Raw genomic sequence first — 21,622 nt, 5'->3', positions numbered from 1 at the left:
TCTGAGATTATTTTTCTTTCCACAATTTACAATCTGATGTGCCTCGCATTGTATTGCAGAATTCGGAAATACGGATACTAATGTACATAATTTGAAAAATGTTTGAATGATTTCACATGTTCCTGCGTATGATTGAAAAGGCACATTTTAGGTTGAAAGAAATAATATTCTACTTGAACATATCTAGTTTTGTGTAGTAAAGTAGAATAATAGATTTAATTAAAAAAACAAAAAAAATAGGAAAACCAATTCTCTTTGATCTCTACATTTTCATAAAAAGTCTATGTTATTTCTATTAAAACTGGAATCATCGATATCTATACTACACATTATTTCATGAAAGATAAAACCCAAAAGCTATTGCAATGCATAAATCACTATATTGTAAAGAAATTACAACTTGATCAATATATTAGATTTGATCAAATTTTGTATCACATTTCTGAAATATTATCATTATTAAGCGCGAATCAAGTTTTCACTAAAGGAAATGAAGACTTTTTGACTAATACATGTTACATCAAATACGGATAGTAGCTATTAAGAACATAGTTGTTTTGTCTACAAAATAAAATACATATCTTGTTTAGATTTTTACTGTGGAAAATATTAATTTCACCCTCATCCTCTCTTTTCTATATTTAATAAGGAAATAAGAACAATATGCCAATATTACACATATTAAATCATGTCTATACCGTAAAAAAATAAAGAATAGTTAAGAGGAAGCCAATGTGACTGCTTTATATCCTCATAAGTCCGTAAATCGAACATGTTTACAAACGTGAGAGCTGCAGCTCGCATAACAGTCTGTTTATATTATTTCTTTCATATTTTGATAAAAAATAATTCCAAGTAAGTGATCCTACCCCCTTCGAACTCCTCTCTTTTTCAATATAAACATAAGTTTATTTAAAAAAAAAAATAAAAAGAATAAAAAAAAAATAAAAAATTCGTAACCACCACGTGTAAATAATGAACTGAACATTTTAAAGTTTTACATTAAACACCACAGTTCAAATATCACTAATTCGAATGATTCAATTAGTCAGCAAATTAAATAAAATGCATGATTTCTTTTTTAACAGGCACAAATGGAATCTATAGTTAATTTTTCACTATATATTGTCAAATAAAGGAAAATTGTATATATTATTAAATTTTCCTCTCATTTTACTTGTTTTTAAATTTCTGAAACATTTAAATCTGTAACATTTTGTACTTAAAATATGAAATGGGACTATTTTAATATTGACTATTCACTAAACAAAAATTAATTTGTTCAATTTTTGTGGAAAAGAAGAAACTTAATGATGGCGAGATAAATAATCTCTTTTTCATATTAGTTTTATATGAATTTCATTAAATTGAAAATCAATAAAAAATGATTTGTTTTAAAAAAATCAAAAATTTGTTTCCATTTAAAAATATATTTAGAATCGAAATTAACATCGTATTAAGTAATTAGAATTAAACGAAGTATGATACGATGTAATTGTGTTATTTATTTGGAAACATATTTTCGTGAGATATGAAAATACGCGTCAGACGCGCGTGAATCGTGAAACGAAGTACAGTAAGAAAGCTACGTATTTTAAAAAAATTTGTTTTATCAACTAAAAATCAATTGTTATACATATATAATATTATATTATATTATATTTATATATATGGATATAACAATTGATTATTGATTAGAAGCAATATATATCTCAATTATGCAAAATTTTAACAGAATATGTTAATTTCATGTATGCATAACACGTATATGTACTTGTATATTTTTATCGTATAACCTCGTTGCAGGTTAAATAGCATTCTTTCCGAATGTATCAGTAATATAATATCCTTTGCTTCATTGTGCAAACATATAAACAAAATATACTACATCCTGTCATGTTTATAAAACATTGACACTAATTTCTGTTAAATTTTAACAAATCTGTTCTCATCTGTTTATAATTTGTTTTATCAACTTATGTCCTCATTATGATATTCATAACGGAACATCGTTCAACCCCTCACCGATTCTATAAATGTAATTTCAATGCGGCAGCGAACTCTCACTTCTTATACATTGATTTTATAACAAATTCCTACTGTAGCTAGTAAAAAAAGAAATTAAAACGATGAGACTTCCTGCATAACTAAATATGAGTCACTATATCATCATGAAGAATAATTGATGCGTTTAACAAATTTTTTCGAAATATTACAATATTTACAACTATTTGTATTTTAATATTACGTTGGTAATAATCGCAGGAAAAATATATTTCCATAGATAGAGAATGAATATTACATACCAAGACTTTTAAAGGCATAGCAAGTGGGTAGGTAGTAAGTCCACTTTATGTTATATACTACACCAGTAACAGTTTTTTTTTCTTTTTTTTTTTTTACTTTAGATAAAGTAGAGATGATAAAGTCTTTATCTATTCGATAATGTTTGAAATCATTCCGAGCTAGTATCTTCTGATCTTGTTTAGAAGATATTAAATTATACTTTATGCAAACGGTAGAAATTTCATTTACTTTCAGTCATTTTGTCGAAAAAAATTAGCCATGCGTCAGCATGGAAATTCGAATGAAAACAAATATTCACATGTCAAAAGAACATGTTTGATCAAACAAATAATGATCAGATCTAAGGAAATAACGTAGTAAGACACACACTCACTATCTTACTATTATTTTTTAGAATTGTCCTCTTCGCTCGACCAATGTTTTTCTTGTTCTTGCAGTTCGAATTCCCATCGTAATTCTAATTCCCGCATATCGTTTGCAATACCAGCTTCGTACGTATCTTCCTAAAAACCAGTCTCACAATTAATGTTAAAATAATATTTTAACATTATCATATTTGAAATAAATAAAAAAACAAATATTAGACGCAATTTCTTTCTTTTGGTGGATCACAACAGTGTAACTTACTTCTTCCGGCTTATAATTCTGATTAAAATTTTGAGAACTAAGTAAATTGTTCGACGATTGAATCCAAGGTACAGTACCATATGGGCTCCAATTTCGTACATCTTTTTCTTTTTCTCTTATACCAGCTTCAATCATTTGTAACTCTTGTGCTAGCCTTTCTCCAGCCGTAAAAGTCGCCCCTTGAGTAGCAAGCTGAACACATTTTAACGTTAAGAACATTGTTTACTCGAAAACAATAAGAAAGGTAACAGTTTGAAAAGGTAGCAGTACCTTTAAGTCGTTAATCTTTTTCTCAAGATGTTTCAATTGTTGTTTTACCTTTTGCGATTCAAGGATTAAACTGAAATAATTTTTGTACATTATAATTGAACGTTTAAAATAATTAACAATATATGACTAAATCCAAAATTTAATTTACTCTTTAGACATGCACTCTGATCGTGAAAGTTGCGTGTGCGTTGACGTGTCAGATATATTTCGACCAAAAGTAATGTAACTATCTCCAAAGCCAGTATTATTAATAGATTGTATACCTCCGTTCGCGCCAATAGTAGCATAGGCTGTAATCGGAAAACACATTTAATTTTTAATTGAATTTCATACACTTTCTACCTCACTTTTCTGTATGATGATCATACTTACGTTGATTACCATAATACCAGGATGTAATAGAGTTCGTGGTTGGTAAAGGTCGGTAAGCAGATATCGTAGGAGGTACACCTCCGTCTCCGTAAAAATTAGTAGACTGTACACCATTGGTAGATCTGGAATAAAATTATTTTATTATAACTTAGATTATACATTTACCCTTTGCGAACAGTGTCGAATCATTTCACTCGTTGTTATGAACATAAGAAAAGATTTGCCTTACCTAATTAAGTTCTTGGAAAGTTTAGAAATTGGTCCATATTTACTATTAGATGATGCATCAAATGGCACAAATTCATCATCAAATACAATTGGATCTGTGCATCGAAAATTATTATTGCAATTCATATTCGACGGAGGTACCATAGGATTATTCGGTGTGTTTGTCCATATGGAGAAATTCGACGATAATGCATCACCTTGAATATCATAATTCTGAAAAGCACATTTAAAAGATATAATTAAATATACATATATATACATATACATATATATGTGTATGTGTGTGGAAAATTAGAAAAAAATATATAAAAAGTTCACTTCTCTAAAGTCTTAAAAGTTAAAAGGTTATTTTCGTTAGACGTACTGCTTTCACCTGCGGCACTTGTTTGTTGACAATTGTTTCAAGTTGATTCAAAATTTCCATCCTGCGTTGCAGTAACATCGCCAACGTTTTAGCAACTGTTCGTTGCTATAATGTAATACGTTACATTACGTATAAAAATATATATAAGAATCCGTTATCGTACAAATAAGAATTATTAACAAACAAGAATTTATATTACCTTCTTAGTATTAGAAATTCCATTCGTTATAGTAGACGAGATCTGCGACGTATCCCACATGTTGAGATTAGGTGTTGTGTAATCAACAGGTGCGTTAGGCATAATGTAATGAGAGCAGTGTACGTCCATATTTTTTGTAGATACCACAGGCAATATTCCTTGTGGAGATGGTAGCATATAATTTGTCAATGATCCAATAAAATTATTCTCATTTGTTAGAGTGTGATGTTGTATTGGATTGACTTTGTTCACAGAACTAAAATCTAAAAAAACAATACCTGCTATTCGTTCAACTCATTTCATATTATTTATTTTATATACTTACTTTCTCTGTGAGTATTATCATGTGATTTTATGGAATGATAGGATAAATCATCATTTTGCTTGAATGTCTTGTTATTTGACCCGGTAACTGATTTCTCTGTCTTCACATCTGAATTATTAGTTCCAGATAAATTTGATCTAAGACTTAATTTCCGATTTTTCGATCTATATCTAATAAAGAAATAAATATATATAAAGATAACAAACATAAATGTATACGGCTTTCTTTTTATATAAACACATGTACAATATATACTTACTTATCCAGTTCCATGTCACTATGAGCAAATGTACAATTGGTAGATCTAGGACAAGTCCCTCTAAGAGCAAGATCCCGACACATGCTTACTTTATATTTTGGCTGGCCAGGGCCTACATTGTGGGTACCATCTTGCGTCTTTCGGTTACCGTGTTGTTGAATGAACTCTACTAATGCCGCAACTACGGTTCTAACAGCTTCTAATGCTGCACGGCATTCTGCTAACGTAGGAGGTTCAGTTTCTGCAATGAAATTAATTGATTCGATTATCCATATAATAGTATTTTATATATATTTTATATTTATCGTTTAGATTACATTACTGGGATCAAAATGGCATAACTTCCAATCATTTAATATTTTTCTTTTTTTTTCTTTTTGTAGAACAAATACTTGTAGAAATGATTAAAGTAAATAACAGAAGTGTACCTGGGCTAGGATCTATTGCAGCTAATAGTTCTAATTGTGGTCTTAGGCTACTTAATTGTCCGGGATCAGGTGTACGTTGAAGAGCAATAACCAATTCTTGTACACTTTGAGCAAAAGATTGTGGAGTTTGAAGTTTATCTATAATACTTTGCATATGAGATTTATGACTGGTGTCTCCATATAACAAAGCAGACCATTGATCAGGAGCTATTCTCAAACCAGCTTCAGTCGCGATTTGCACTATTTGAGCATCGTGCTCTCTTCTCAAAGCTTCGTATGTTCTAAACTCTTCTTTCAATTGCATCAATGATGAATCCCCTTCTCGTTTAGATACCTAAATAAACATTCCCTCTAAGCACTCTAACTTCCTTAATAATAAATAAGTTAATATCATTGTAAAATAACAAATATCCCTTACCTTGAAACAACTTGCTCTATATAACAATTGTACAACATGTCCTATACTCGTTTTAGAAGCTTGAGGGAAATGTGATTCTAAACGTTGAACTACAAACATAACCAGCACTTTCCTAGAAAGAGCAGATCCATCTTCCAAAGCCAGGAGAACAAGTTTCAGTACTTCCTCTTGCATTGCTGATGGAAAGAAATGATAATTATTATACGTACTATTTTATTTTCATTTTTTTTCATTATTATCAATGATTTTGTTATTAGAATTAAAGCGAATATAAAAAAGATATTAAAAAATAATTTATTCATCTAATTACGTTACTAATTATATAAACCTAATTAAATATCATCTGTTACTAGCTCGCTAACTTTTTTTCATCCTATACAAATATACGAGAACCCAGAAACTGCAATAATTATTTTATAGTAACATACCAGGCCCAAGAAATTGACATCCACGAGCACGTACAGCAGCCCATAAATTAGCATTAAGTTGCTGTGGATTTTGATGTTGAAGTATTAATTCTGTAACTGATCTTTCACCTAAACTTCTAGCTGCTCTGACCGCGCGTGCTCTTCCTTCTGATTCAACTAATTGACAACCAACTAATGTCACTAATTTCCTTTGCATAGGACGAGAAACAAGTCCCACACCTGTTGTTATTAAAAAAGGCTGTTAGATTATAGAATGTTATTTTAATGAAATGAATGTAAATATCAATATTACTTGTAGCTAAAGAAGGATTTGTCTGACATGGTTTGAGATATAGAGCAAGTTCTTCAATGCAATGTTTAGCAACCAAATAATTAGCATGGTCTTCGGGTGGTAATAATTTTTGGTAAGTTGTTGCAATATTTGTGGGTACTTGATTCCCCACTAATTGCAATAGAGCTTCATTTACCGGTAATCTTTCTATCTCTGTATTAATAATACTCTGTAATAAATAAAATGACAATTTTAACTGATACCTTATAATAATTTGGAATATAAATTTGGAATATAATACGAAAGTTATGTATACAGCGTTCTATTGCAAACTGAGACATTAAATATTTTTACTATATGAAATTAAAACTAAAGGAATAGAAAATTTCTATGTAATTTGATTGCAATTTATATTAAATTCTTTAAAAAGTGATTATAGATACATAATTTTACTTGAAGGATGATGATATTATCTACCTGATCAAAAGGACATTGTTTACGATGTAAATTTGCAAGGCACGTACGACATATGGTATGACCACATCCTAAGGAAATCGGGCCACGTATGGCCACATCAAAGTCATGACAGCAAACTGGACAGGAAAGAAATTCAGTCCACTGTGGTGCCTGTATTGGCATTCTGCAATAGAATTAGACTAAAACGTGCCACTGATCTTTTTATTTCACAATTCTTTGCAACACTAGAATTTTTTAGAAGCTAGGCAAAATTTAACACAAATAAAGTAAAAACTTCAACTACTCATATCCCGTGAAATCCTCTATCCTCGCATCTATTTAATAACATTAGAGGCGAAAAATAGAAAAAATGTTGGATATATTGCGTTATTAGGAGGAACATCTTACGGTAAGATCAGTTGACTTTAACAAACGAGGCATTTCGCTTCAACGAATATAATTATATTAAATCTTAATATTTGATAAACGCAAACGAATAATAAAAGGAAAACAAAATAAATTTCTTTCGAATCAGAAAACATTTCTCACGAAGCTGTAATCCCTTTCGTCGAATAATAACGTTTACTTGTCTATTTCTTCTCTGCGCGGCAATTACTGTTTTCTTATTTTTCTTTGAAGCACAAAACTGAATGGGTTGCTTCGAGAGAAAAGTACGCGGATAATACTTCAAACGCATATCATTTTGATCATGCAATTAGATGAAACTTTTTTTAATTGCTATCGCGCTATTACTTTCATACTCGTTGGACGTCTGCTCTAGATATAATCGAGCAAACGGTATCCGCTTTTACCATGAGAAAATATGTCAATCGAACGTATTGCCGTTAAAGCGACGTAAAATAAAAATCTTACCTCGTTATTGCCCTCACAAAACATCACATTAACTACTCGGTTACTTCGCACATAGTTCTGCCATCGAAGCAAGAACAGATGAATCACAAATAGTAAGATGAGCTCAGCACGATATTCTTCACGTATACTTTTTTACCTCGCTAGTACCCATGGCGAAAACAATCTAGAAAAATCACTTTCTAGTTTCCCTCTATAGAGAGCGCTATAAACGGTACAGCGGATTTTCAAAATTTTAACAAGTCACTTTAATTGATAGCAATTAAATGCGTCAGAGTTGCAATTTCATTGGTCAACTTATTATATAAAGCGGATACAAATTTTTTTTCCGCATCTACTGTTCGACGTAACATTTATCTAATTTTTCGTTCATCGTAACTCATCTTACGATCGTACTAGACCGACGAAAGTCAATTCATTTTGTAGCATAAAAAGTGCATTCGATTGTTTCAGTTGGTTGACCTAAACAAAATTTTCAACGAGTTCCATCAAGTTTTATTTATAAATTACGAAAATTTATGGGATACTATCGATTGGGTAGTATTGGTTGTAATCTTTTATTATGCGGATGCGATATCATGCTTGTCTGTTTCTGATAACCTAGGTGGAGTTTCGTATCTACTAAAACTATAAATACCTATACAATTTGTTTCTTTTGGTTCACTGTCCTGAAATATAATTATTACCGACATTACCCAGAGATTCCGGGTGTGGAATACGTTGGTGGGCATGCGTTCTATTCGTGCAAGATTTTCGTAGATTTCACGTTGGTTACAAGAGCGAAAAGCTTAACTGTAATTGTTATAGAAAATCGTGAAATAAATAATCGAAGAGCAGGTTTGGTACGATAAGATAAATTCTGATTAAACATGACACCGCCAAAAGATGAACCGTTATGGTCCGATATCGCACTTCGTATGTTAATGAACACTGTTTCACATCCCATTGAATATGCTAAAGTTTTAATACAGGTAAAATATGCACAGTGGATAAATTTACCTGGGACCTAAACATTCATCGGAAGCTTATCGTTTTTATTTATAACGCAATAGATCGGATGTGAACCGATTCCACCTCGACCGACAACTACTTTATTCGGACAGCCGGCTTTAGCTTTACCTAATGTTTTTCAATACGGTAAGCGATTGTTTTGTAATATTACCATACCGTACATTTGCTCTGTATCATTTAATACCTTTCTATACTAAAATTCTTCTCTATCTTTCTAAATAGAGGAAAAAGAAATAATCTCGATTCTTAGCCAAATTCTTCAGTCAGCTAAAAGAAATTACTTGATTGTTGTTCAAATTGATTGTTGTACTTTTATTTAACATTAACAACAAATTTCCAAATAAATATTTATAATTTTTTTATAGAAAAAATGGTTTTTTAATTATTTGCTAACAGTATTTAGCACGATCGATTCTATTGGAAGTCCTACTATGACCTGGAACAAGATTCCAAAGTTACTCTTATCGCAGAGAAACGCAATGTATCTAATATGTTGATATTCTTGACACGATCCGATGCAAAATATTTTTTTTAAACTATCATTTTATAGTTAAATACATAAAAAATGTGGATGGATTTACCGGTTGCTATCGTGGACTCATCCCAAGATTATGTGCCAATACTGTAAGCGCTGTGGTTTTTCAAAAAACTTCTAAGTCTATCAAATTTAAAGACGAGCCAAGTAAGGAAATTTATGATGGTGACTTAGAAGAAAGGTAATTGATTATGTGTGTATAAAAATATATAAAAGTTTTTAGAACAAATTATATAAATAAAAGAATAGATGTACAAGTATCATTTTTATTCTTCTTTTTGTAGTCAGACGCGTAAAAAGTGTATATATGAACTTATAAGAGACCTGATTAGCAGAGTGATTGGAATTATAGTTAGTCATCCATTAGATGTTATTACTTTAAGAATGATGGCACAATTTGTTGGCAGAGAAACAAAATACAAGTAATTAAACAACATAAATAGTTACTATCTGTTACTACTCTGATATTAACCATTAATGCATTATTTCTATAACTGTTTCCTTTCTTTTATCCATTAATAGCGGACTATTTAGATCATTTGTAGAAGTGTATGAAGAGAACGGTATTATGGGATACTATGCCGGATTACTGCCTCGCCTTATTGGAAATGCTGCTGTATTAATACTAGTCAGTGCATCTACTTATGCTATTGATAAATATGTTATAAGCGACCGTGAATTAAAACCATATGCTGTATCCACTTTAAGGGTATGCAATTTGATTATCTAGCTTGTGTGTGTGTTTATATATCGTAACAGATATTATAGCACAATATTTATATGTTACAGTTTATAGCAACAACAATTACATATCCATTTTTAGTGGTATCACACTGTATGGCAGTTAATAATTGTGGGTAAGTTAAAGTGAAATAGAAATGATTTATACGCTTTAGAGGCATTAAGGTGTATATCAATTTGATATTGAGTAAATTTTATTTTATTCAAGCTTAATCGCTGGTCTTCCTCCGCGAATGCCAATTTATAATGGCTGGTTGGATTGTTGGTCTCATCTTTCACTTACCAACCAATTAAAAAGAGGCAACAGTCTCTTATGGCGTTATTATACAGGGCCGCAAGTGATACTCAATGGAAGGGCAATACCCATTAACAAATATGATTATCACTTAAAAAGCACAACATAGTAACATCACATTTACTTCTAATTAAAAGACCAACAGTAAAATCACTTCTCTGCTAGATACTTTTTTTTAGAAATTTACTATTACAGTACATTGTTACATTCATGTATTCCTTTGAATTAATATTACATCACAATTAATAATTTGTTATTACATCATAATTATTGTTTAAACACTTTTTTATTTACTTGTCTATTATTAGTTCTATAATTAACATTCCCTTTGGTATCAAATAATCGCATTTTAAAAATCATTTTTAGATAAAACAATATCTAAAAAACAAAGCACACATGATTTTCTTTTATATAATAGATCATAATTGTATAATCTACATTGGACAATAATTGCTCAAAGATAATTTTGCATATGATGTCTCATGTACATAGTGTATAAATTGGCCTTGAATCACTTTCATATTACCCTAATTTTATATACAATAATTGTTTGCTACAAAAAGTGATTTTTTATGTATGTATATGTTTTCTGTGAACAAGAACAAATATAAAAGAAAAATTAAACTGAGTTTTGTAAGCATAATTAATTCGATGTAGACTTCCGTTTGTTAAATGAATAACAAATATAAATATATAATTTAACTTTACTGTAGTAGTGGTTCTATAATTCTTTTACCGAAGTTATACATATATAATATTACTATATGTGTTGTGCAATTTTTTTACAGTACTCCACTAAATGAAACTTGAGAATCAGTAATAAATACTTGACATACAATTTTTATTATTTATTATTTCGATAATTTTAATCAATTTACAATATGCTTTTATCAGGCATCAGAAAGTTACATGAATATTGAATTATTGACCTTTCTAAACAGGCTACGAGTACTATACCAAAGTCTACATTATTTAGCATACTTTTTCAATTTTTATATGAAAAAAATATCGAGTTGAACTATAACTTTAAATAATACACACATATTTCATCAGATATTACATTTGACCTTCAATTTGTCTACATAGAGTGTAATATGGATATGAATAATAAACAAAATGATGATGAATTACATTTTGTTTTAAATATATGCTTTTTCATTTTAATCTCTCTCTCTCTCTCTCTCTCTCTCTCTCTCTCTCTCTCTCCCCCCCCCCCTCTTTTTCTCTTTCTCTCACTCACTCACTTACTCACTCAGTCACTCGATAAATTTTTCAATCTAATCCTTTGATATTAGGCATTATTTTTGGTTTTACCTCGTAATATACTCATTTATATATAATTGAAATTGCATTTTACTTCATTGTTTCACATTACATAAATCTATTTGAGTATTGGAATTGTTCCCCTAGAATACTTTAATACATATGTTTATAAAAAAATATAATGTTAAAAAATCGATTTCATAAACTTGAAATGATATAAAATTGAAAAACTTTAGGAGAGAAAATATTAAAGTTTACAAGATTTATTAACGTTACACATCTTGTACATATGTATTTTCTATATTATTAATACCAAATAACAAAAGAGATTTGTGACGTTTTTCGATCGGCGAATATTAGTTATTTTTTAATTTCATATATAAGAATATTTATATAAGCATGGTAATATTGAAATGCAAATAGGTCTAAAAATTGCAAAGGTCTATTTCTCTTAACTTATCTATATAAGTTAAAGGAATGCATTTTTTTAAGGTAAATTTATATAATTTTGTTTATTTTAGTTGTTACTAGATTTTTTGTATCTACACAATTCCACATATTTTAATACTTTTGCATATAAGGTAATTATTTTTTCTCCATCTATTTTAGTTCAATTTTCTGAACATTTAATATCATGCCGTACCACAGGAGAGAAGGATCACTTTAGAACTGTACATCATTTGGTTGATTATTTTTACAATGCAATAGAGGTTCGAACCATTAACATTTAATATTTATTTAACAAATATTTTACCTTATGCTATCAGATGTAACAAATGATTGCTGTCGAATTTATATTATCATGATAATAACTAATATGTTTCGTACTCTTATATACATCAAAGAATACTGCAAGTCCAGGAATGTTTTACAAAATCAATTGTGAAGCATGTCTCGATTGTAGTTGGTTTAATCTAAAATATGTCTTTGTACATTTAAGCAATAAATATGCAGCATATTAGAAGACTATCCAATATTCACATTCCTTGGCAAAAGGTTCTGGTAAATATCTTATCAAATATTTCTGCATTCAGGAATCTTTTTCAAGTACTACACAGTGAAAGATTCCCTTTTACTTCTTTTAAATACTATGTATATACAACAATATATCCGTCATTAATCATTATATATATATATATATATATATATATATGTATATATAAATGCATAAAAAAAAAGAAAAAAAAACAACAACAATCGCACTTAAAATAAATAAAAGTACTAATATTACTGTGGCAGTATAGTACTTAACTCAGTAATAAAATGTAACTCCATTTTTAGAAGATAATCTACCAACTCAAATTTTTCATTGTTTTCATTGTTATAGTGAAATTATATAAATTATATATCATCGATTGTTTCCAAAACAAATAATTAAGAATAATTGTCTAAACTACATATTCTAATTTTCTTAGAGTAATTGATAATATAAAAATTGTAATCTATGGACAATATATCTAGCAATCGTTAATCGATTTTATATTAAACAACTTCGGACATTTTGGTAAATAAAACATAAATGCGCGCGCGTGTTGTCTCTGTATATGTATGTGTATGTGCGCGTGCGCAAATATGTAAAATATTTATGATTAAATAATAAAATGAAATATGCTGCGTTGAGAAATCGCGTGAAATAAAGTTTTCATGCAATGCGTTGTTTAATATTCTACCTGTGATTACTAAAAGAATAACTTTCCCATCTGGTAAACTTTTTTTTCCTTATATATTATGGAATATATTTATAGTGCAAAATTATTTAGTTGTTAAATAGAGTATGGAACTTTATGTATGCTCTTTTTATATAACATATGTAATAGTTATAGAAATTTTTAGGGAAATTTGCACGATACAGAAAATGTAATAACGATTATTCAAAGGATATATATTCATAGTAACAAAAATATTGTTTTTTTTTTAAAGTATTACATTTACTATGGAAAATTGACTCATATCTCTATATATATTATATATAATAACCAATTTGTTTTAGTACATTCTAAAATATTTTGTATATCCTGTTTGTCTATTTCTCTCAGAGGAACGGGTTTAAAAACATATACTTCAGAAATTATCTGTACATTACGCTTAACGTTTATACACCCATTTGCAATGTTTTCTCCTCATAGAATCTTATGCAAGTATGTACGTATTAATATTCATATAACTGTTTAAAAATTCCTCCTACCAAATATCTACTAAATATTATCAGCAAGTATAGCATTTAATTTATTTTTATTCTGCATAAAGTTCCATCATCTTATTACTCTTTGAAATATAATTTCGTATAATATATAACTTGATATAAGACAAATATTATGCAGTTATCTGTAGAATTATTTGACAAAATATATATAGATATAATTTCATCATCTAAAATATCGTTGATAGATCGATTAGGAATAATATGTATGTACGTACGTACGTATGTACGTATGTACGTATGTACGTATGTACGTATGTATGTATGTATGTACGTATGTATGTACGTATGTACGTATGTATGTAAGTAAGTATGTATGTATGTATGTAAGTAAGTATGTATGTATGTATGTATGTACGTATGTATGTATGTATGTATATATATATATGCGCTTTAAATGAATTCTTTGTTGCACATTTCAAATTATGTGTGTTCGACTGTAAATGTAAATTAGGCCATCGCAACAGTGCAATAGTTTTCGTTTGAAACGAATAATTATAATCTTTCGTATTTAGTGCATATAACATACAAACATTTACTATACAACAAAAGGACTATTATGTTTATTTTAATTCCCCGAGTGTTTATCTCAAGGAAAGGATAATCGTATGTATATGCACACTATTTTAACATTCATTGTTTATCTTTCGTTTTTATCGTAATTGAACTTTCGTTTTTACTATCATTCATCTATATATACTACAGAATGCAGATATAAGTAAAACAAAAGATAAAATTGTGTTTTTTTCGAAATCTGCTTAATAGTAACCGCAATGTCATGAATTGTTTGTTGTAATATGGAAATACTATGATAATCGAACGAGCAGATTAATTATTTCAAGTCTAGTTCAATTTCTGGACTTTCTAACGAGAAAGGTTTCAGATTCTCCACTACCGGCGTCTGATCAGGATCGACCCGTATGCGGATTCTATTTGTTTCTAATGATCGCGGAAGCGTACGTGGAAGATCATCTTTATATGAACCAGACAGAGGCGAAGTGTATGGTACATAAATTCGTACAACGTCTGGACTTGGTTGATGAGGTGTTGCTCTAGGCGTGGGTAAACCACCGCTGCCAGAGCTTGCATTAGAAATGTTACTTTGCGTATCAAGACTATTGTCTAACGCTTGAGACCGTGTCGCCGAACTAAATACAGAAAGGTCGGCTGTTGAGGTAACAGATGTATCTGCCAATGACCGGCGCGAGCCATTGGGAGAGGCCCCATCGTCAAGACTTGGATCAAATGAGAATTTGCTTCCTGCACATATATGTAATTTTTATTATACTGAAACAGGATATATGGTCTGACAAAATTACTTTCGCATAGTAAGTGTAATACATTCAATTTAGAACAGTCTCTAGAAAAAAGAAACATTTCATGTTTTTCTCTATAAACGAAACGCTCATTAACTTTAAGTAAGTATTAATTAGTGATAATCAACTTTAAGATGATTCCCACAATATTATCGTTAAATAATAGATTATTGCATAATGTGCACTGCATTAATTTCTCTTGTTTATACTTCTTTGTAATGCCTCTTTATATAAAATTTCCTGAGTATTCTAGTCTAATCACAGTCTAGTATATATATGTATATGTAAGTAAATCCTTATTGGTTTTTATTTTTGTAAAAAATTATCAATGAAATCTCTTACTTCCATACATTTCTCGAGGCAAGTATAATTTCATTTACAGTAATACTAAATCTATAAAAAGAATTTACTTAAAATTATACGGCAACTATTACAATACTTCAAAATATGAATCGTATATAATTTTGTAAAATTCTATGTCCATCTATATGTATGTATGTGTATATATGTATATACGTATGAATATACACAATTGAGCAATATCATGTATAATACTTTTTTAATATCAGTACTTTATCTTTGAGAAATGTACCTTCTTATAGTCTAGTATTATATATAACCATTATATCAATGTCTGAATCTGTGTTTCTATCTTTCTCCTCATCCCTAATAATACTCTCTTGTTTAGAATGTAGGAGGCAAGTATTTGTGTTACCATGTACTATGTTTTCACTATATCGTAACTCACCGCCAAGACCACAACTGGTTTGTTCGACCGGTGTTGTACTTTCTCTACCGTCATCAGCAACTACCGTATCTCTACGCTGTGTTATGGATTCGCGCATTACATGTTGTGCTTCGCTAAATTCTTCGGTACGTCTTCCAACCTGAATATATTAAAATAAAAAGAAGAGAGTGTTATATTTATTAGATTGAAATATGCTTGAAATATGTAAAATATTATAACCAAGTCAATAATAAAATGCATTAAATGTATGTATACATAAAAGTATATGAATATTTAAGATAAAGTACTTCACAATATTCAGAGAGCGAAACAAGTACCTATTTAGATTTCATTTCTTTGTACTCTGATCTTGGTAAAATATCCTTTCCACTAAAAGAATTTTTACAAAGATCATATTGCAACCGTATTTATAAAACTATAAGTTTGTATAAACAATTATAGTCTGGCACTTGTGTATGGTTGTTTCTGTACACCAACTCCTGATTTATACAGTTAATATAAATTTTACGAATTACCTTGCTTGCAAAGGAAGGTTCTTTAAATGTACCAAATGGAAATCGTGGTAACTCGTGTGGCAAGGGAGGGCCGGGATAATCCAACTTTGCACGTTTCAATTCTTCCATACTACGTTCCATGGTACTAATTACTGTGTCATCGTCGAAGCAAAAATCTTTTTCCAATTTAATTTGCAAATAACTACAAAATTCGTCTAAACTTTCCATAGGCATAAGAAAGCGTTTATGCATTTTCATAACAGTGTACGCCATAGCCGGTAAAATACGATCCCCGTCTAATAAAAATATATCCCAAATTCGAAGACCAAGACTAACAGGTGTCTATTACAAATAAATAATCACATTTAATTATAGTACATATTACAATACTTTTCTTTAACGATTTAATAAAATATAATTCTTACCCTTTCTTGAAAAACAACAAAAAACCATTTTAACGCATAAAGAATAGAATCGCAACCGCATTTGTCGAGTTTCCGTTTTAATTTCGGTAAAAATTTATTCATTATTCTATCATGGTGTTCTATAAATCGATTCAATTTTGGAAATCCGTCAACATAAAATCCTACAAGTAAATGATATACATTCAATATTGGATCAAGGACACTTTTAGGATGTTCAATTTTATGAAGTGAGCTCAGACCGTGCATGGTATACTTCTTATCAGCAAGCAACACAGAAAGACCCCAAAATGCATCTTCTTCATCCATATATAATAATAGTAAACCAGCTAACACAGACATCCCCTGACAATAACCTACTTCCATATTATACATGCTATAGGCAGCCAGTACATAAAACATGGATCGTTGTTTTATGCTGTACCTTTCTCTGTTGGAAATAAATAGAAATTTAATATGCAATTTTATATGTAATAAATATTTATATCACGTTTCTACTTTTAATAATTATCAGAAATGTTTTTCATGTACAATTTATGCACCTGTAGTTGATATGATCTCTATATTGTCTAGCCACATCAGCGTCGATTTGTCTTATTTCAGTAGACCATTGACGTGCAAGTTGCAACATCTCTTCATATTTACCAGCTTGATCTTTCTTTAAATTTTTAATACCCAATAATAATGCCCAAACTTGGCCACGAAATCTATTAGGAATCCCTTTATATACCCTGCGCCGTAATTTCTCTTTAGTTCCAGAGCTGTCCCATTGTTTAGTCATTTTTTCCCATTTTTTTAATCTTTCCATTTCCACTCTATGGGTTTTAACTTCGTTCGGGTCTCGCTTTTGTGGTAAACGTTTGTCACTGTAATACAAACGTTAACATAATAAAACAATGGTAAACGTCTTGTTATTACCACCATTGCTATCACAATTACTGTATAAATCCATATCTGTCGGTGGTATGATACACTTCGAAGGTAGGATCTTCCCAGGGATCAATTTCCACTCCATTTTCTCTACCACGGTCGTAGCAGCTAAATATTCTATCTCGCTCTGCAGCAGACCGCTTTAATAATTGTTCCTCATTCATCCCCCGTGAGAATTCGCAACCAGACTCTTACAAACATTCCGTCCTATTAAAAGAATTCTATTCACCTTAGGCTATAACCTACAATTAAAATAAATAACGTTAATGATCAAGTTCTCAAGATAAATATTATTTTCGTACTGTAAACAACCCCGGTGATTCCCCGGTCTCCGGTCTCACATTTTTACTGGGAACATTAACATACGTCTGAGGGATACGAGTCTAAAAAATTGTATTAACACACACAAGATAATATTATAAAATTTCAATCTTGTGAAAGAAAAAGTATTAAATAAAAATGTAAATTAATGCGATGTTACACAGAGATGGTAGTTTTTATTTTATTTACATAGAATTTACGAAAAGGTGAACGCTTAACTTTGTCACATAAACTTTGATGTTTCTAAAAGTTAGTGTACTACATATTGACAAGAAAATAGGTTATATACGTATAGGTAACAGTAAATGTTCTTAATCTTACCGCTAAGATATTAACTGTTTAATTATAAACACTGCATTCTTATAGATTAAGTAGTTTTCTTCGTTTCATATTACGCGTGAAATTGTTTCTTCGTAAGTCATTCGTTCAGTAAAACTACCGTGCATACATACCAGTACACGCAACTTCAAGCCGGATTCGGATGTTTCCATTCTCTTTCGCAAACAAGTGCTGCCAACGAATTTACTCAAAACAAATGCCTTTGTAAAACGGTTTTTAATATCGTCCACTGGATTTTTTAATGCCAATAGATGGCTCTTTAAAAGAAGTAAACTTTCTTTCTCTCTTATACTATTTTAAACAATCTTTTTCTTATGTACATTTTTTCTTTCCCCATTCCATACTTCTTCTTAACTAAAATTCATTACTCTTTCTTAAATCTTCGTTAACCCTTTATCCTCCCCTATTAGTTGCTTTTTACGACCAACCACGTAATATACCCTAGGTGTATTCTAATCTTCAACGAGCAAGGATCAGCTTTGAAAAAATCATCAATCTCATTGAAAATATATTTAACAAATTGCAAATTTTATTTAAATTTTATTTTAAATTGCAAATTGCCGAATAGTCTTCGTTTTCATCTGCTTTATGTTTCATGATATTTCTGCAAAATCAATGAAACAAATATAAATATAATAATTTGTTGGTATTTCACAGCGGCGATTGCTTTTTTTTTTCGCTATCAGATTTGTCAAAAATTGTACTCTACTATCAAGTTCACTTAAAATCAAGTTCATTTAAAATACAAGTGATTTATAATAAAGAATTTAAATTGAAAATTATACGCATAAAACCTCAAAGTTTTAATTTCACCTATCCCTTGAAAAGAATCATATCACCGAGTAAAACATAGAAAAACATTTTTTACGCGTAACAAATTCATACATTTTTGTTGAATAATTGAAATCGATTTAGAATTCAGAGTTCAACATATTAGCAAGTATTGTACATTGCTTAAAAACAATTTCCTCTCTTAACTGTTAAAATATTCATTTTCTCATAAATAATGATTTCATCGCATTAATTACTCTGTGCATACCATTTAAATGTACGTGAATATTTTGCAAATTTATTGTACAAGACCAGGCAAGTCCTTAAAAAGATATATAACAAAAATTCTGTTTCCTATTTTACCACTAATACCAGTATGATTTTGTTACTGATATGAGTAAGTAATAAAATGCGAAAGTGTTTGGTAACTTATAAAAAAAAAAAAAAAAAAAAAACTATAAATTATTCTTATTGAACCGAAGTTTTCCTACGTTTGCGAGAATATTTGTGGCCCTGAAAAGGGCCAGTTTGTTGTTTGATTATACTGAAATCTCTAAGCTTTTTTCTCAGTCTTCTTTGGTAAAAGCACAGCTTGGATGTTCGGCAGCACTCCTCCTTGTGCAATAGTTACACCAGACAAAAGTTTATTCAACTCTTCGTCGTTACGAATCGCCAGTTGTAAATGCCTTGGAATAATTCGAGTCTTCTTGTTATCTCGTGCAGCATTTCCCGCCAATTCCAGAACTTCGGCGGCCAAGTACTCCATAACCGCTGCTAGGTAAACAGGAGCTCCAGCGCCGACTCGTTCTGCGTAATTTCCCTTCCTCAAAAGTCTGTGAATACGACCAACGGGAAATTGTAATCCAGCTCTATTCGAGCGAGACTTCGCTTTTGCTTTTGCTTTTCCTGCTTTTCCACGGCCAGACATCTTGTACCGAACGAATGTACTTTGAAACGAGGTTTCGATACAAGAAAACAAAACACTGGACGACTGTGGATTCCAACAAGAAGGAAATAAATCCTATTTTTATATTTGCGTAAGCAAATTGTATGTTACACTAGAGTTCACAAAGCAATTTTAAGCTACGTAGCACCGTACTTGGATATAAGCACAATGACCAGTAGTCTCGAGGTATGAAGAAACTGGCCTAAAAATTTACTCGTCTACCTATTTATAGCCGTTTGTGGTACCAACGTCTGGCCAATAGCCGACAAGAAGCATTCCGATTGGTTCGGAAGAGCAGATGTTACATCACGCTTTTATGCTTACTCTTTCGACCGATTGAAATTATTTAATTTTATGAATTTTGAAATTATTTGTTAATATAACTTTCATTTTATATTGTATCAACAGTTTTCATATATCTAATAGAACAATAAGCATTTAAATACGGCCGTAAACGCATAATACATATTTACAATACCAACACTATTGTTTTATTATTTAATTTTATTATTTAATGCTGTTGCTCGTACAATATAAAAAACATGCTTTTCTTCGAATTATGTGTGTTAGAGCATGTAAAACGCGTATACGGATTGAATGTAATGTACGAAATCAATCCGTAGGTGAGATAGTAGCAGCGGCGCACAAATCGTGTCGCTGGAAATTCCAGCCTATAGCCACCAAGCGTATAGAGCGCTGCGATTGGTCCGTCGTTGGTACTCCATTTTACTATATAAGAGGAAGGTAAGAACTGCAACCTCATTCCACAATCAACGATTGTACGGTACGTATCGTGTTTGTACATTTCAAATATCTGAAATTTCCTGAACGTCGCTATGCCGCCAAAAGTTAGCGGTAAAGCTGTGAAGAAAGCTGGAAAGGCTCAGAAAAATATTAGCAAAACTGACAAGAAGAAGAAGAGGAGGAGAAAGGAAAGTTACGCTATTTACATTTACAAGGTGCTTAAACAGGTGCATCCTGATACTGGTATATCCAGTAAAGCAATGAGCATCATGAACAGTTTTGTTAACGATGTCTTCGAACGCATTGCGGCAGAGGCGTCAAGATTGGCACATTACAACAAACGATCGACTATTACTTCTCGTGAAATTCAAACTGCCGTGAGACTCTTGTTACCCGGTGAATTAGCGAAACACGCAGTCAGCGAGGGTACTAAGGCAGTTACCAAGTACACCAGCTCCAAATAAGGGAAAGATAGTGTCTAACGAAAGAAACAAAAACGGTCCTTTTCAGGGCCAACAAAATCTTTGAATGTTGGAAAATCTCAGCCTCGACTTACATTAAAAGTATTTCAAAAAATGTTATAACTTTATGACAACCCGATAACGCGACAGTGTTGTGTTATCGTAAAGATTGTTTTGATATACCTATTTTCAAATTTTAAATAGCAAAAATGTAATATAATTATGTAAACTTTAATAACATTTGATAATGAGATAAAAAATTT

At 30.5% G+C, this 21,622-nt stretch overlaps 5 protein-coding genes across 8 annotated transcripts; 2 read left to right on the top strand and 3 right to left on the bottom strand.

Moving 5' to 3' along the window:
* Positions 1 to 2,514: 2,514 nt before the first annotated feature.
* Roq (RING finger and CCCH-type zinc finger domain-containing protein roquin) lies at positions 2,515 to 8,016 on the bottom strand. 4 transcript variants are annotated; one of them, XM_076904738.1, is made up of 16 exons: positions 7,826 to 8,016; positions 6,974 to 7,136; positions 6,518 to 6,725; positions 6,226 to 6,444; positions 5,798 to 5,973; positions 5,380 to 5,713; positions 4,952 to 5,192; positions 4,693 to 4,862; positions 4,368 to 4,645; positions 4,169 to 4,273; positions 3,806 to 4,017; positions 3,577 to 3,698; positions 3,353 to 3,494; positions 3,205 to 3,274; positions 3,012 to 3,126; positions 2,515 to 2,810 (listed from the first exon to the last, which is right to left on the bottom strand). In XM_076904738.1, the coding sequence occupies exons 2-16, from the start codon at positions 7,133 to 7,135 to the stop codon at positions 2,698 to 2,700; spliced, it is 2,667 nt and encodes an 888-aa protein (XP_076760853.1). In that variant the 5' UTR covers position 7,136; positions 7,826 to 8,016; the 3' UTR covers positions 2,515 to 2,697. The 4 variants fall into 4 exon arrangements, with proteins under 4 accessions (XP_076760853.1, XP_076760851.1, XP_076760850.1 ...); XM_076904736.1 differs by having other exon boundaries at positions 2,935 to 3,126; positions 4,178 to 4,273; positions 7,826 to 8,012; XM_076904735.1 differs by having other exon boundaries at positions 2,935 to 3,126; positions 7,826 to 8,011.
* Positions 8,017 to 8,427: 411 nt separating this feature from the next.
* LOC143429229 (mitochondrial carrier homolog 2) lies at positions 8,428 to 10,572 on the top strand. The gene is made up of 7 exons (XM_076904740.1): positions 8,428 to 8,793; positions 8,875 to 8,959; positions 9,384 to 9,549; positions 9,653 to 9,790; positions 9,891 to 10,077; positions 10,158 to 10,225; positions 10,318 to 10,572. The coding sequence occupies exons 1-7, from the start codon at positions 8,692 to 8,694 to the stop codon at positions 10,511 to 10,513; spliced, it is 942 nt and encodes a 313-aa protein (XP_076760855.1). The 5' UTR covers positions 8,428 to 8,691; the 3' UTR covers positions 10,514 to 10,572.
* Positions 10,573 to 14,251: 3,679 nt separating this feature from the next.
* On the bottom strand, positions 14,252 to 18,559 carry Rn-tre (Related to the N terminus of tre oncogene). Its single transcript, XM_076903992.1, has 8 exons — positions 18,420 to 18,559; positions 17,787 to 18,019; positions 17,390 to 17,713; positions 17,090 to 17,277; positions 16,851 to 17,011; positions 16,447 to 16,767; positions 15,932 to 16,070; positions 14,252 to 15,127 (listed from the first exon to the last, which is right to left on the bottom strand). Exons 2-8 carry the CDS (start codon positions 17,939 to 17,941, stop codon positions 14,700 to 14,702), a joined length of 1,716 nt encoding a protein of 571 aa, XP_076760107.1. The 5' UTR covers positions 17,942 to 18,019; positions 18,420 to 18,559; the 3' UTR covers positions 14,252 to 14,699.
* A 1,106-nt stretch (positions 18,560 to 19,665) lies between these two features.
* LOC143428776 (histone H2A) lies at positions 19,666 to 20,214 on the bottom strand. Its single transcript, XM_076903897.1, has one exon. The coding sequence runs from the start codon at positions 20,134 to 20,136 to the stop codon at positions 19,762 to 19,764; it is 375 nt and encodes a 124-aa protein (XP_076760012.1). The 5' UTR covers positions 20,137 to 20,214; the 3' UTR covers positions 19,666 to 19,761.
* Positions 20,215 to 20,911: 697 nt separating this feature from the next.
* LOC143428802 (histone H2B) lies at positions 20,912 to 21,600 on the top strand. Its single transcript, XM_076903937.1, has one exon. It carries the CDS (start codon positions 20,991 to 20,993, stop codon positions 21,360 to 21,362), a length of 372 nt encoding a protein of 123 aa, XP_076760052.1. The 5' UTR covers positions 20,912 to 20,990; the 3' UTR covers positions 21,363 to 21,600.
* The last annotated feature ends 22 nt before the right edge of the window (positions 21,601 to 21,622 follow it).

Source organism: Xylocopa sonorina, chromosome 11, assembly GCF_050948175.1.
Source record: "Xylocopa sonorina isolate GNS202 chromosome 11, iyXylSono1_principal, whole genome shotgun sequence".
NCBI classification, from domain to species: Eukaryota; Metazoa; Arthropoda; class Insecta; order Hymenoptera; family Apidae; genus Xylocopa; species Xylocopa sonorina.
This window is presented reverse-complemented; position numbering and strand designations above follow the sequence as displayed.

Coding starts and splice junctions, on each gene's coding strand:
- Rn-tre (XM_076903992.1), bottom strand. CDS start 17,941: ATGAATGAGGAACAATTATTAAAGCGGTCTGCTGCAGAGCGAGATAGA. Junction 17,714..17,786: donor GACAGATATGGATTTATACA/GTAATTGTGATA, acceptor TTTGTATTACAG/TGACAAACGTTTACCACAAA. Junction 17,012..17,089: donor TAAGAAGTATACCATGCACG/GTCTGAGCTCAC, acceptor ATTTACTTGTAG/GATTTTATGTTGACGGATTT.
- LOC143428776 (XM_076903897.1), bottom strand. CDS start 20,136: ATGTCTGGCCGTGGAAAAGCAGGAAAAGCAAAAGCAAAAGCGAAGTCT.
- LOC143429229 (XM_076904740.1), top strand. CDS start 8,692: ATGACACCGCCAAAAGATGAACCGTTATGGTCCGATATCGCACTTCGT. Junction 8,794..8,874: donor ATGCTAAAGTTTTAATACAG/GTAAAATATGCA, acceptor ATAACGCAATAG/ATCGGATGTGAACCGATTCC. Junction 9,791..9,890: donor GGCAGAGAAACAAAATACAA/GTAATTAAACAA, acceptor ATCCATTAATAG/CGGACTATTTAGATCATTTG.
- Roq (XM_076904735.1), bottom strand. CDS start 7,135: ATGCCAATACAGGCACCACAGTGGACTGAATTTCTTTCCTGTCCAGTT. Junction 6,726..6,973: donor AACAATGTCCTTTTGATCAG/GTAGATAATATC, acceptor TATTTATTACAG/AGTATTATTAATACAGAGAT. Junction 5,193..5,379: donor TGCAATAGATCCTAGCCCAG/GTACACTTCTGT, acceptor ATTTCATTGCAG/AAACTGAACCTCCTACGTTA.
- LOC143428802 (XM_076903937.1), top strand. CDS start 20,991: ATGCCGCCAAAAGTTAGCGGTAAAGCTGTGAAGAAAGCTGGAAAGGCT.